This window comes from Contarinia nasturtii, unplaced genomic scaffold (genome assembly GCF_009176525.2).
Source record: "Contarinia nasturtii isolate CC-2019 unplaced genomic scaffold, AAFC_CNas_1.1 Cnas_scaffold_285, whole genome shotgun sequence".
Classification (NCBI taxonomy): domain Eukaryota; kingdom Metazoa; phylum Arthropoda; class Insecta; order Diptera; family Cecidomyiidae; genus Contarinia; species Contarinia nasturtii.
The window spans coordinates 5596013-5610630 of NW_022197640.1; the positions used below are offsets into that span (position 1 = coordinate 5596013).

General features: G+C 34.4%; 1 protein-coding gene across 3 annotated transcripts in view; it reads right to left on the reverse strand.

Annotated features, from left to right (window-relative positions):
* LOC116337455 (capon-like protein) overlaps positions 1-14618 on the reverse strand; it is a 95218-nt gene that overhangs the window by 79603 nt on the left and 997 nt on the right. For all 3 annotated transcript variants that reach the window (XM_031762041.1, XM_031762038.1, XM_031762039.1), the window contains exon 2: positions 9340-10019. In XM_031762041.1, the coding sequence (XP_031617901.1) occupies positions 9340-9441 (102 nt within the window). In that variant the 5' untranslated portion in view covers positions 9442-10019. The remainder of the gene's footprint in view (positions 1-9339; positions 10020-14618) is intronic.

The window sequence follows — 14618 nt, forward strand, 5'->3', positions numbered from 1 at the left end:
ATGATTAATGTGAATTCCAGCGAGAGCAGATGACGCATTCACATATCCACATTGACTTTTGCATCTTCGAAAATTCACAACACATTTTATACATGACGTTAGACTTAAAACTCCATTGACAATAACAGCAGCAGCAGCAACAACAACAACATGATCAACCACCGCAGCAACAGTTGATGGTTTAACGATTAAGAAATACCGTAAGTTTGCTTTATAGTCACAAATGGAATTGGCTTGTTGCGAATGAACGAATGGGCGCGCGCGTGTAACACCTAAAAGTGCTATACTAGCTAGCACCAGGTCGATGATTCATAATCTGAATGTTGTGTAAACAAGTTTTTAGCTTTACCACATGGCATTTCACAAACACATACACACGTGGATTCTGATTCACATTCACATACATGAATCGATCTAGGTGTCGATTGAATCGAACAACTACTACATCGAATTGACTTGAATTGATATTGTGAGAGTGTGTGTTGGATAACGAGAACACGAACAGCTACAATTGCTACATAATAGGTGGGCGCTTGATCAAAACGTTTTGCCACACGTTTTAAGAATTGATAGCCTCTATACAGCATTCACTAGTTTGTATTATGGATGTGTTATTCTCATTCTTGCACAACAGCAACGACAACAGCGACGAAAACGATGGTGATAGCACTGATGATGACGACGACAACATCGAGGAAAATCCGACCCAAAGAAAACGAGATAGGTGTGCATTTTATTTTTCGAATGTGGAAAAAAAGAACCATTGACGCGAAAGATGCAGACAAAATGAATGGCACACATATACACGTATATCGATTAGTGCGCTCTCTCACATGTTTGATGAACCTTACCACATATTATATCGATGCGGCTAATAATAGCCTTCCATTTAACTATGAATGAAAAGTTTTTCGGAAAATATTTACATTGTCACTCAATATTCAGAAATCCAATGTTTTGAACGTTGCATGTGATTGTGTATATCAACCACTAATGGACTTAATCATGCATCATTCGTTCAAATGATAGAGTAACCATTGCATAATTTGATTCGGTTGAATGGATTATTCAGAATTTAGTATATTTATGTTCGTTTAGTTTTAGTTGATAAAATTCCATATTATCTATTGGACCGCTTAATCGAAACACATCCAGTTTCTCATATAAGATTTGAATATTTCAAAGTGATGTTGTGAAAAAATTTTCAAAATGAAAACGACATTAATTTTTCATCGATCGACACTGAAAATAGGTTTTGCTATTTTATTTTCACACCGAGTCACCGACACTTTGATACACGGACCAAGTGAAAACTATCGCCGATGCTAGTCAAAACAATACGAAATTGATAATTGGGCAAACACAAATGACATGATGATGCTATATAACTAAACAAAATAAATCACAAATTACATGAATAATTGTTCACTCTATTCTGCGGAATACATTATTTTTTGCTGTGCTTGTAATCAAAGTAAAAGTCAAATAATGTTCACATTTGATAGGTCCAAATTGGAGATTTGTTACAGATGTGATCTCATTTATTTTCCTTACACCGCTCACGCACACATGTTCAATTTACGGTCTGTCACTGTTTGTCTGTAATCGAATTTTTGGCCAATGGAAACCAAACCAATTTATTTGGGTTTCTTTTCCTATTTGATAAGTTATTTAGTTGGTATAAAGAAAAGAAAAACGTGTTTTTCCAATTGATGACATTGTCTGTCGAAATATAAACAAATAGACACTAATCAAGAACAGAGAATGTTAATCAAATTTCCATTTGACACATACTCCGAATCATTTATGCTCGTTCAAATGAAAAATAACATAACCACCACCGCCACTACCATGGCAATGGTATCACAATCAGTGCACACAATTCGAAACAACACGTACTTTTCTAATGCAGCCTATTCCATTCTGGAAACGATTCAGTGCTTTTAAAGCAATTTCCGGAAAGTTAAGAACACTTGACATTGCACCAAAAATAACAAATACCTCTTCTTTTATTTCTCTCTCTCTCTCTCTCTCTCTCTCTCTCTCTCATCCTTTGAAGTCAAGTATATAATTATTGGTAGTGAAAATAAATCATACGATTTTTGTCTCCATTTTTCATTTATTGAACAATTGCCGATTGATCGAATGGAAAACCAACATTGGAAATTGATATTAAGTCATTGTCGCTCATGATTACCAATAATTATTGCGCCTATTCATGTATTTTTTGTGAGATCTATCGCCGTACGACGAATATAATAAATCGATCCTTTTGCTCGTTCCGAAAAAATTTCAACCAGAACATTGAAAAATTTAGTTTATTTTTGCACAATACCACAGCAAAATTGCAAAAAGCACTTTATATATCTAAGAGTGGATTATGTTCAAATGCGAACACTTGTGCGGCTATTCAACCTTTCTTCGTGTTCCATGTCATTTTCCATATATTATCCTTTGAACTTATGGCAGACCATTTGTGAGGTTTTAACCTTGTTGAACTCTCGCGTCAGTGAAATGAATCAAAAGCAATATGGTTTCACGCACTTAACGCATATTAAGATGTAATCATGCATAACTTCTAATTAGATATTATGTTAAACGCAAAATTTCACCATTATAAACCAATAAACAGCAATAATTTCAGAGGAAAAAAAGGAACTAGCACGAGTTGTAGCTGGAAAATGTTCATTCGAGTGCACACTTGAAATGCACAAAAGCACACTTCATACTTGCAACGATTTGCAACACAGTGGCAGGTTAAAAACTTCCACCTCTCAATGATAGAGTCCATGTATAATTTAGTATCACTTGAGCGCCGAATCCCACAAAAAATAGATAAATAGTTAAAGAACGAGAGAGAGAAATAAAAAAAATGCACAAACACAAATCGTTTTATCCGTTGTGTTATAATTTAATAAAAAAAATTTCCTCTCTGCAGTCATGAGTTTCATGCTTAACAACTTTGTCGCTCCACGACATTTGAGATTTAAATCTAAATGTCGTTATTTATGAATAAAATAGAAAAGATAATTCTAAAAGGCTATAGTTTCACTTCGCATTCACCTAAGCGCTTCTCATAATTTAATACAATTATGGACTGAAATAGGCGATAGTGATGTGTTTAAATATAATCGGTTACATTCATTACAGAGCTCAATAGACATTTATGCTCAATGAAATATGTTCATTGTGAATGTGCGGGCAACGTATCTACCAACATTCTCCGACGAAATTTTAAGTAAAATTTTCTTGATGCTGGTGCGTTGTGAGCTCTCTTTGTGTAATATTCTCATTTTACTGTAATATGAATATCTGCTTCTATTCACAGAGATCATTACAAGTTTTGTTAGTTCACATCAAAAGGGAGCACAGTTAAAGTGACACGAATCGCTATCCTTGACATTTGAAGCAGAAAAATACGGCAAAATTCAAATCAACCCTGAAAAGTAGGCGGCATATACCAGAATTGGATTTGCACTGACAGTGAGTTTAAGAATCTTACAAAGTTTGATTCAATTTTGATGTTAAATTACCGTAAGCTTTTAGATTTTCCTCAATGATCCCATACCATTATTTATTCACACACACGCACACACATTGAAAATTAATAAAATGAAAAATGCTTTTTTTTCCATCGTTTCGTTCAGGATCGAGAGAAATGTGTCGTGCGTAAGTGTTGTGATGAGGGTTAAACGTTCAGAAATGAAATTGCATATCAAGTGGATAAAAATCTCAATAATAGAAATTTCTTCATGTTTCGTGTTAGATATACATATATTCGAATGAGACGGCACGCATGTTATCTCTAAATACGCAATAAAAAGAAGCAACCGCCAAAGCGGCAACGATGTACAAAATGGAAGATATAGTGGAGTGGTTTTTAGACGAAAAATGGTAACACATGCGGATGAAATAATGAAAGAAGACACATTTTTATTTCAAACATTAAATGCCAAGGTTTATTTTCCGTCGTACCGTTTCTAATCTTTTTACATATCATTGTTATTCTGAGCATCTTTCGTAGCTACTTCAAGCTCTCTTTCTCTCTATCACTCTCTTTATTTAATTCTCAATATCCAACACTGTCTTTGGATATAAAAAAAAGCCAATACCGTACTGTATGAAATGTGTTCAGCACTCTATACTGCGAATGCACAACAACGTATCACTTTACGCATCAGTTCGTTCACAAAACCTTACCTAATTTCAAAGAAATTAGAATAAATGCGTTTGATATACATGCCCGCGAAAGGTAGCAAGGATGTGTGTAATGGTTGTCTTTGGTATTGTTTAAGCCTGATACACACACACACACACACACACACACACTTTACCTCAACGAGAAAAAGTGAAATATTTACACACGACGTATTGCAATTTTTGCCATCTTTGGTACGAATAAAACAAAGCAACGATATTCGAATCGAAAGATGCTGCGTCGTTGACACAAAGGATGCGTGGTTGTTACGCATATGTTTGATTAAGGTAGTTCTTATTGCAATACTGATTACTGTTTTCCGTCACTGAGTCTTGAGTTAAGTCAATGCTATGTTCAAGTATCGCACGCATTTTGTGCTAAATTGAATCGAAATTAGTGGTAAATAAAAAATAATATACACACATTTCCATATGGTTGACATTATTTTCAAGCTTCCGTTTGATTTCATACGATTATTATGTGACATGTCACTTACACTCTTCATACAAAATTCGAACATTTGTTTGGTGGTTGTGTTTTATTTTCTTTTTTTCGTGTGCCGCAAAGTGCAAATCAACTTCTCAAGGTTAGCAATTTCATTCATTCACTGTGCCAATGTCAGTCAATTTTCCCCAAAGAAAGATTATTCCGATCTGGTTTTACATATCTTGATAATAATAAGACTGTAAAAACACACATACACACTCTCTCTTTCAATCTTTCTCTGGCGAACATCCATGTTGAACATTGCGTAGAAGCATGAAATTCAATCACTTGAACATTTTTAATGCACATCCAATTTCACGAAGTGTATCAGGTTAAACGATAATGAAATTGAATCGGATTGCTCATTGATGTACATTGTACATACACAAAAATGTACGCACATTCTCTGTGTCTCTCGGTCCAATCACTTTTTCTCTCCCTTTCGGTGCTCAATTATAAAGAACAACATCCAACACCGAAGTTATGTGTACTGAGTTAATTGGCAACTTCAATGAAAATTATTAAAAGGCTAGGTGTGTGTATTTAAATTTAATTCAATATTTAAATTATCACTCGAATACATATTCCATTGGAATGTTGAGTTTTGTTTCTTTTTTGTATTCCGAATCGCTCAATGAATAATACAAGCAATAATCATAAAAAAACGAACATAAAAGTAGCCGATTTGTTTCCTTTTCTACTCATTGCATAGTGTCTATGTGTGTCTGTCAGAGCCCGTGACTGTGTCTACATTTGTATTTCTATTCGTATCAAACAAATTTAATTTTCGAATCAGCGTCGCTTTTTACGCTCTCGTCTTTCTCTTCCTCGTTGTCGTCACGGCATGTGTTTGCTGACTTAAAATCGTTTGGCTGGCGTTCAAAGTAAATGATATTTTTTTTTATTGAAATTCTATTTCATTTTCATACTGAACATACATTTGCATCGATTGAATGAGAGACACGCCTAATTGTTATTCAGATCGTCAAGTTCGGGACTATAACTTGTAGGTATGTATATTCAAATGAGCAGACCGTAAAGTACGTAATTTGTATTACGTGAAGAAATATATAGTATAGCGCACATGGATGTATTAGGGTTTAAGTCTCGGTTTGGGTTTATTGCACTTATTTGTAACAGGTAAAACATCGATTGTTGCCCGTTGGATTTTTTTCACTGCTTTCAAACTAATGCAAGGGTGAGAAAGGACGAGCGTGTATTTTTTTTTCTTCTCAAACGTCCGACAATGTCACAAATACTTCAATGTGACTTGATTACAGTTGATTTTCTTTCCCGTTCCCTTTCTCATCTATGAATGCGTGTGAATAAATTGAAGTTGAAATCTACTATTCGGTTGATTTGAAAACCGAACCCTAAAAAAACTGTTCTTCAATTTTAACTTCAACAATCGACAAATGCATAATATAAGCAAAATTAAAACCAAATCAACATTCGATCGGGCTGATCACGTCCGCCTCTACACTCCATTTGTTTTGTTTTATCCATATTTAAACGTTTAGCGATCGTTGTTTGTTATGTTTTGGCTTCTCAAATTATTCCTGTTGTTATGATTGCAGTTGCCGTTGTCGTGGTCGTGGCTGCTACGCTTTGCGTTGTCGACACTGTGACTCAATGCAGACAGTGTACAATTGAACATTGCGTGCAGACAAAATAAAAACCTTACTACGCAAACCAATTTTAATATTGTCCGCGTTACTGTATTCGATTTTCGGTTACATATCATGAAGGACACTGCGGTAAATTCAATAGCAATATTATTAATGATGGAATATAAATGCCAATTTTGCGGGAATGACCAAAGCATGAGTGGAATAGATTGAGTTTCTAGTTCGGCCATACATTTTATTTTTTATTTATGCTTTCACACATACAGTAGCGCACACATGCATGCAAAATAGATTTAACTCCATTTTCATCAATGACTTTATTATTATGGTTTGTAATGCATTTTATAAGCGTTTTGGTGTTTGTTCCACACACTCAATGGAAATCGACAATACGTTCGGTTTTGATACAAAGACGGTTAATGTAAGTATACCAACAGGAAAACTCAAAATTCTATCAACAAATGTATTTACGCATTCAGGCATGAATATTTCACGAGGTACCCGAGATCGAATGAGATGCCATTATGTTGTTTAAACCGAACCAGAGCCAACAGCTCTTAACCGCACATCGTTTGCTTTGCGATTTCAAATGCTGTTTTATTGTTGTCGTTGCTCAGCTGTCTGATACCCAACCATTTCTTCTCACATTGAGCACCAAATGTGTGAATATTTATGTGTCAGCTTGCGATGTTTCTTTCTGATATATATTTTTTTTCTCTGTTGTTGTTGTTATTGTTCACTCTTTATAACTGGGTGTCTCTGCTCGGCTCCCTTTATCGGGACAAATATATTCAAATTGAATTCTCACCACGAGATCCGCATTCAAAGCGTCGAATGAATTTTGAATGTGTTTAAAATTTTAAAATCGTAAAATGTATTTTTCAATTGTTCGCCAAAGCAAATGCAAAAGTCTCGAAGCTATCTGTTATTCGTTTTTTCGTTTCTTAAGTTAGATTCGTTCTACGGAACTTTTATTTTTGCCTTTTTCACTTCAGCTATGTATGTAAGCGTATGCATTATTTTCACTTTTGCTACAAACACAACGCAATCTCAGCTAAACAAATATCACGACAGAACATAAGAGTGAGATAAAGAAAAACACCGTAATCGACAACAAAGTACCCAGAGAAACTTTTTTTTGCACACATTTCCCATTCACAAAAAGAAACAAACCCAATTTATAGACCAGCTAAGAGTAGTTCAAGTCCAGAATGAGTATTTTGGCGGTGTCAATTTCAAAAACAGGTATAAAAAACACACAAGTTTTTGTGGATAGCTTAAAGAATACAATTTACTATCAAAAATAGCTTATATTACTGGTTAGGAAAAAGTCGAGAAAGCAAATCAATTCATAAAATCTTTGAACTTAGTTTCTGTTTGCATTACATATTTGTCAAAGCGAAGGGGTTTTCTTTCTCTACAAAAGTGTTTTAACCATTGTTCTTTTTCTTGTGCGATTGTGCGAAAAGAGCATAATAGCAGAGAAGTGCTTGTGACCGAAAAAAAACGAACTAAATCTCATAATGAACAAAAAGCAATCAGGAGAAATGATTTCATTTATCACAGTTGTTACATGCTTTGTTTAGTCAAACTTTTTTAACAACTGTGAATGAAGATACATTTCACATTTGAAAGATATGCTCTTTCATCTACGATGGATAACTAAGTTAAGGATGGCAAGACAACGAGAAAAAACACTGCACACAAGTAACCCTGAAAAGCATTGAGCGAATTACATGAATTGACTTGGTTGATGATGGGAATACAAAGACATTGAAAGGGAAAAAGAATACACGCAACTCAGCATATGATTCCAGAAAGTCACACGCACATTCAAGCTGTAAACATGTTTTTTTTTCCCTCTTAATGCTTTGGCGAATGGGAGAGATTGGCAAAAAAGACGATTGTCTGACTTGAGAATCAAAGTACATTTGCTGGATTGAATTCACTTTGAATCCTTTTTTCTTATTTTGTTTTTCGTGTAATTATTATAATCTCTTTGTCCTTTATTTTTTTCATCGTCAATGAAGCGGATCATCATTTGAAGAAGAACGCGCGTAATGCCAATCTGCTTCTCTAGTCTTTGTCTTTGGCTCCGGTTTTTATTATAATAAATCGAATGGCAAAGACAACGAAATAGAATCATCTGAGATACGCATCTTCGCATTACACATACATTAAATATATATATATATCCTTATCTATTCACGGGGCTTTGTTTCTTCTTTTTTTTAATTCTTTTTGCTCGCTTTAGTTGGTATGACAACCGTGTAATGGCACACTTGCATCGGAAATAGTGAAAAGATAACGAACACAGCAAATGAAAGAAAATTAATCTCACGTGTTCCAAGTGTTTACAAATCGGTTTGTTTGTCGTAATCATTAAATCACCGACCAAATTAAGCATGTGCGCCAAAGATTTAATGGACACAGACACAAACACAAACACATACTGAATGATGAGAATGGGATTCTCACCGGTTTTGGTTAAGCTACTAATGATTTCGTGGTTCATTTCCTTCCACATATTTCATCGTATGATGCGGTTTTCCAAAGTGAATTTGGTGTCGGACATTTGGTAGGCCGAGGATTTGAAGCATCAGCTATTCAATACATTCACACATACGTAAATTTAGTGTGTGTGTGTGTGTGTTCAGAATATCATTGCTGCCAGATATGATAAGCGACTCTGCATCAGTTTTTGTGTACTTTGCACGTTTTTTTTTCTTCTTTCGATAAATCTACCCATTCAAAGTTTACGTTTTGATAACGTGTGCCATGGCATATACAGTTAACATCGAATGGCATACGATGAATGGATAAAAAAAAAACACACACACACAAGTGGCTCGTTGATATGATAAATTTATTATTTAAACTTGGCCAGACACCGCTGAGTGACTATAATGCAGTAACAGCAGCATCAGCAGCAATTGAGCGACCAAAATATAATGGCACATAATTATATGCATAAAAAAAAGGCATTGCCGTTGTCAAAAGAAGTGAAAACTAAATTAACCAACTTACCTTGGCTTGAAATGTGATGCCATGAAAGAATGCCTGTTCAGCGTGCAATGGTATACGTAAATCCTGATCGTCACGGACCAAATCGTATGGCGTTGACGGCATTTTAAAATAATTCAATATCGCTGATTCGGTGAATTTGTAATATCATGAGATAAATTTCATTTTTTTATCACTTTTTCGTGAAAACGATTTATTGATTTCAACCGTTGCAGGGAGATTTTCTTGATTTTTGGCACTCATATACTTTTTGTGTGTGAGAGAAATTGCAAATGCGATTAATTTAATTACTCCACTCTGTTTTTTTTTCGTTAACTTTTTTGTGTGTATTTGTTATAACTTTATTTCTCTCTCTCCCGCGTTTTCTTTTTTTTTTGTTCTGAAAATGTGCGTTGCTTTGTACGATGATTTTGGTTGGTGTAAATTTTTGAAGCCAAAATAGAAATTCTAATAGAAGTGTGTGCAATCGTATGTATGCGTGCGTTGTCTCAATTAAGTTTCTGGCTGATTGCTTGCTATCACTCTTTCTCTGTTGCTGTCTGCCTCAGGTTGATTACAGTTACATCCAACGTAGACGAATGCTGTGTGTGATTGCTTATATCAATTGTTTGTATGCCCTTTTTATAGTTTTTTTCATCCAGTATTTATTTGTTTTGGAGGACAACGGATTTTTTTACTAAACACTAAACAGAAACAGAGAACAAAATCAAAGAGAGGAAAAAAAAGAAAAAAATGTCAGTATTTTCCAATTTTTTTTTATTTCATTGTATTTTTAAATTAAAGGGAATCGCAATGAAACGGAAAGTTTTCAAAACCAACAGCAGAACCAATTAAAACGACTGAGTCAGTGCTGCAAATGATCGAATTGTGTAAATTAATTGTATAAAAATGGAACATTATTATATGAGATAAATACGTATATGTTGAATGTGTTTAACGAAATTGCATTTAGCGCGTTGTAATTTTAATTTAGAGACTTTTTTATAGGAAAACCGCACATTAACTATAGTTGTATATACATAATGCCATGATATTAGCGTTAAAGCACGTCATCGCGATGACGACACACAGCACCGATGAGACGAACATCAATTGCCCGAATGAAATTCATTTGACTGAAACAACTGAGAAGATGTAAGTCATATTAGTTTTCGGCAGACAAAATATACACCCACGATTTAATTACTATCGCTCTGGCACTTTCGGTTAAATGGAATGAACAGTGAACACACACACACGCACGCACATCATAAACCAAATATACCGATTCGACAAAATGTGAATTTAAACAAACGAAACACACATTATTATTATATATAGAACGATTCTTGGATAGACACGATTACATAAACATTGATTCAAACAAATTTCTTTGCTTTCAATTTTTCAATTTGGTTGCGCGCCCGCTGCTTGACTGACTGCCTGACTTGCGTTTATAAAATTAATTAGAAGTAATTGGAATCCATTTAATTTGTTGTGAAACCTTTCAATTTAAAATTAAAATTGAATTTCATCTTTAATGCCGAATTTCGAATGCGCGATTTACACACAACACAGTTTGATATAATTTCAATCAACTATTTATTGTATGAAAGAGAAAAAAATCTATATAACTTATGCGAAATATTTGATGTCATTATGGTAAATATCCAATATTTTAGACAATCGTAAAATCGTACACTAAAAACTTCGCTTGCATTGCAATTCTTCAAGAGTTCGAAAATGGCCGATCGGGTGCAATTTATCTGTTGATCGAAAATAGACAAAAGCCACGTGAATTGGTTTTTCTTGGTTCTCGTTTGAAACTGATAGAACACATGTGGCAATAACAATAAAAAGCGTCTGAACCAAGAAGAACGGAATGACGGAAATCTTCTAAACAAATGGTGTGCTCTGCACAAAAAAGCCAAAAGAAAACTTGTGCAAATCTAATGATAAGAGATAAACAGCTGCAATGTTGTCAAGTGTGGTATTGACCCAATTTAGCTATTAACGTAATACCGTCAAATTGTCAGAGGTGCTTAGAAATTAAATGTTTCCGACAGAGAGAAAGATAGCAAGATCAAGAAAGAGAGAGAGAGAGAACGAGGATTTGTTCAGTTGTGTGGTCAACTTTCGTTGTTAGTTCAGAGTATATATTTCACAAAAACCATGTGTCATAATTATAGCAAAGTAATTGTTTTTACTTATTAACTACTATAAATATCACAAATTTGTTTTTTGTTAGTATGTTTGTTAAAGATTTTACTCGACTACGCAATGTGCGCACACTGCGAGCAAAAAAAAAATAAAAAATGTTGTATTTTCAAAACAATAAATGCCATAATGTATGACGGTTTATTGAGAGCGAAAGTAAAAATATGCGCTTCGACGCGCACATTTTTCGACGTTGCTTATTTTTGTTTTTATTGAAATTTGTATTTTGGGTAAATTTTGTTTATAAAATATCATTTGTGTGTAACACAGTTTACATCGAAGTTCAATTGAAAGGCGGCCAAAATGAAATAAGAACGGACCAACGGAATATTTAAAATGTGAACGTTGTACTACGATATTTGAGCATAGTATACATGAAAATGGGCAAGTGCACGCCATTAGAACAAACATGATTTGTGCGAATGCAAAATGTATGTTTGTGCAAATATGAAGGCGCATTCGATATACATCGGTCCAAAAAACGGTTGTTAAATTTTTTTGTGAATTTCAACAAATTAAAGAAAAGTAATTTAACTAGCATGAATGAAAGATCAAAAGTAAATTCGAGGCACGAGAATCACATTTACTATTCACACGCACACAGCCATTTAAAATTGAATATATTCAACACCCAATCTAAACACGTTCTACGAATTTGCGATGTATATGCACTGAGCATTTTCTTTCACCAGAGCAGCGGCTCCATGTGTATTTGTTTGATTTTCGGTTCTTTATAAATCTTTCATCAACTTTAAATGGAATCAATTGTTTAAAGCGCTAACGAACTCAAATCTTCTCTTTTTTTTTGAATCATTTAACAAATTCAAAAACTAACCGCCATTGATATGTGTAAATATCAAACGAAAAACCGAAACGAAAAGAATTCTAATGCGAGAGATTTCGTGTTTTCTTCTCTCTTTAAATTTACGATTAGTAAATGAGCTGCCATTGGATATAATATTTTAAGCATGATGAAGAAAAAAAAAACACAAATTTCTATTCATAAACAATGTGAATTTTCATAAAGATTGCATGAATAATCATTGGTTATTTGAATCCAGAGTGCAATATCCGTTCTACGTGACCATAGATTTGATTTTAAATGAATCGAAACATCCGGTGATTGGAGTGTTCCACCGTATGTAAAATGAACAACGTAACACCCCGATCGATTCAAAATTTTATTCATCCACTTCAAATAGTTCTCTTTCGCTTTCTCTCACTCACTCTCTCACTTGTGTAATTTAACCTGACGAAATGGTTTTATTGACGCCAGCGCGCACCTTATTCGTCATAAGCTAACAAAACAGACATAACCGATGTTGAGAACATGTTTGTTCGTCTGTAATGGAGTTGGAGTGTTCGTGAATAAAATTTCAAAAATGCTCATCTTTCTTTTGTGTGTCTATCTCTGTTCGTCTCACATTCATTCGTTCTCTTTTTGTTTTTTTTTTTTTTTGTTTTTTGAGCAACGAAGAAGAACAACAACAAACAAATCGAAGCATTTCGTATGGTATTTTCTTCAGCCGTCCAAATGACAAAATAAATATGCATGCCAAAGACATGGTGCTGAGCGACGAATACAAACTGCACATCGACATATTTATTGTTTATGAATGCACGTAGTATGTTATTACGTTTTAATGCATTATGAGTGCTGGTGGTGATGGCTGTGGTGCTGTTACTCTCGACCATTCGTATCAAGTGAATGTGCGTTTATATATGTATTGTTGTAATACAATGTGCATGTGTTGAGTTTACTATTCGTTTTATATTTGTGTTCCTTCTCTCTTTTATTCATAATATAACGTGACATTATGAATAAAATAAATGAACTGCTGCATCGCCAAATGAACGCAATTAGATTTGCGACCAGCATTTGTGAAGCGTTTTCGTTATATTAAAAAGAAAGAAGAAGAAGACAACAACAATACAGCATTGCACAGCACGCAAGACGAAAGATCTTCTTCTTGGATACACTTTCAAAGATGCATTGTGCATTGTATTCGTGTGCATGTACACAAAATGCCAGTCATTTACAATCGTATCGTTCTTAAAGTGTTGATGTGCTGTTAAGTGTACTAAAACCCCGCTGATCAAAACATTCCTATCGAACTAGGAGCTTAACTTTGAATGCGCTCTCAATTAGTTTGTGTTTTATTTGTTCTCGAGCTCTCTGTTGCTCTCTATTTATTTTTTCTTTTCAAATCATTTTCAATCATCGTCGTCGTCGTTGTCATTTTCGTCATCGAATGCAATTTCATTTGTTTCGCTATGCATTCATATACATAACAGTGTGAATTAGTGATTAACAATCCCTTTGTTTCGGAATATTTGTTTTCTGTATTAGTTTTCGACACAATAGATTCGGCTAGTTGTCAATAGCAACGACGACGATAAAGGCGCTAAGTGCAAATATGTTCAATGAAATTCACTTCGATTAAAATAAATGCAGTTTCTATTGAAATAAAATGTACTTTGGCGTATAATCTCTCTCTCTCTCTCACTCTCGCTCTCTCTTGCTCACTCTCCATTTTTTCGTGCATTCCTTGATCATGCCCCATTCACTGCATCGTGTCATGCATCGATTTGAGTTTGCAGCATGTAAGTATACATATGGTTTTTTTTTTGTTGTTGTCGGTGTGTGTTCGCGCTAGTGCTTAATCCGACCATTTAATATTTTTTTGTTGACCCGACGTATAAGTGTAATTGTTAGTGCGCTCCCTCGCTCGCCATGTGTATAAGTGTTGGTCGTTGCTTTGTCTCTATTTGTTTCGTTTCATTTTCGCTTTACACAAAAATTGTATTTTAAGCATGTACTAATTTTGTTGTTGTTGTTGTTGTCTGCTGCGGTTTTACCTATAAAATATTCATTTATTTATTGCTTTTCTGGGATTTTATTTTTAGCCAAGAGGCATCTCACTATATCCGCAGCAAAAGAGATGAAAAGCAACAAACAAACAACTGGCACACACGAAGCGAAATTACGGCGAAAAAAACGACGATTCCTTTTTGCACACATGCACACATATGAAATTTCGTGTCCAATACCAACTTTTTTTTTGTTATACGCTTGTCTCGTTTGT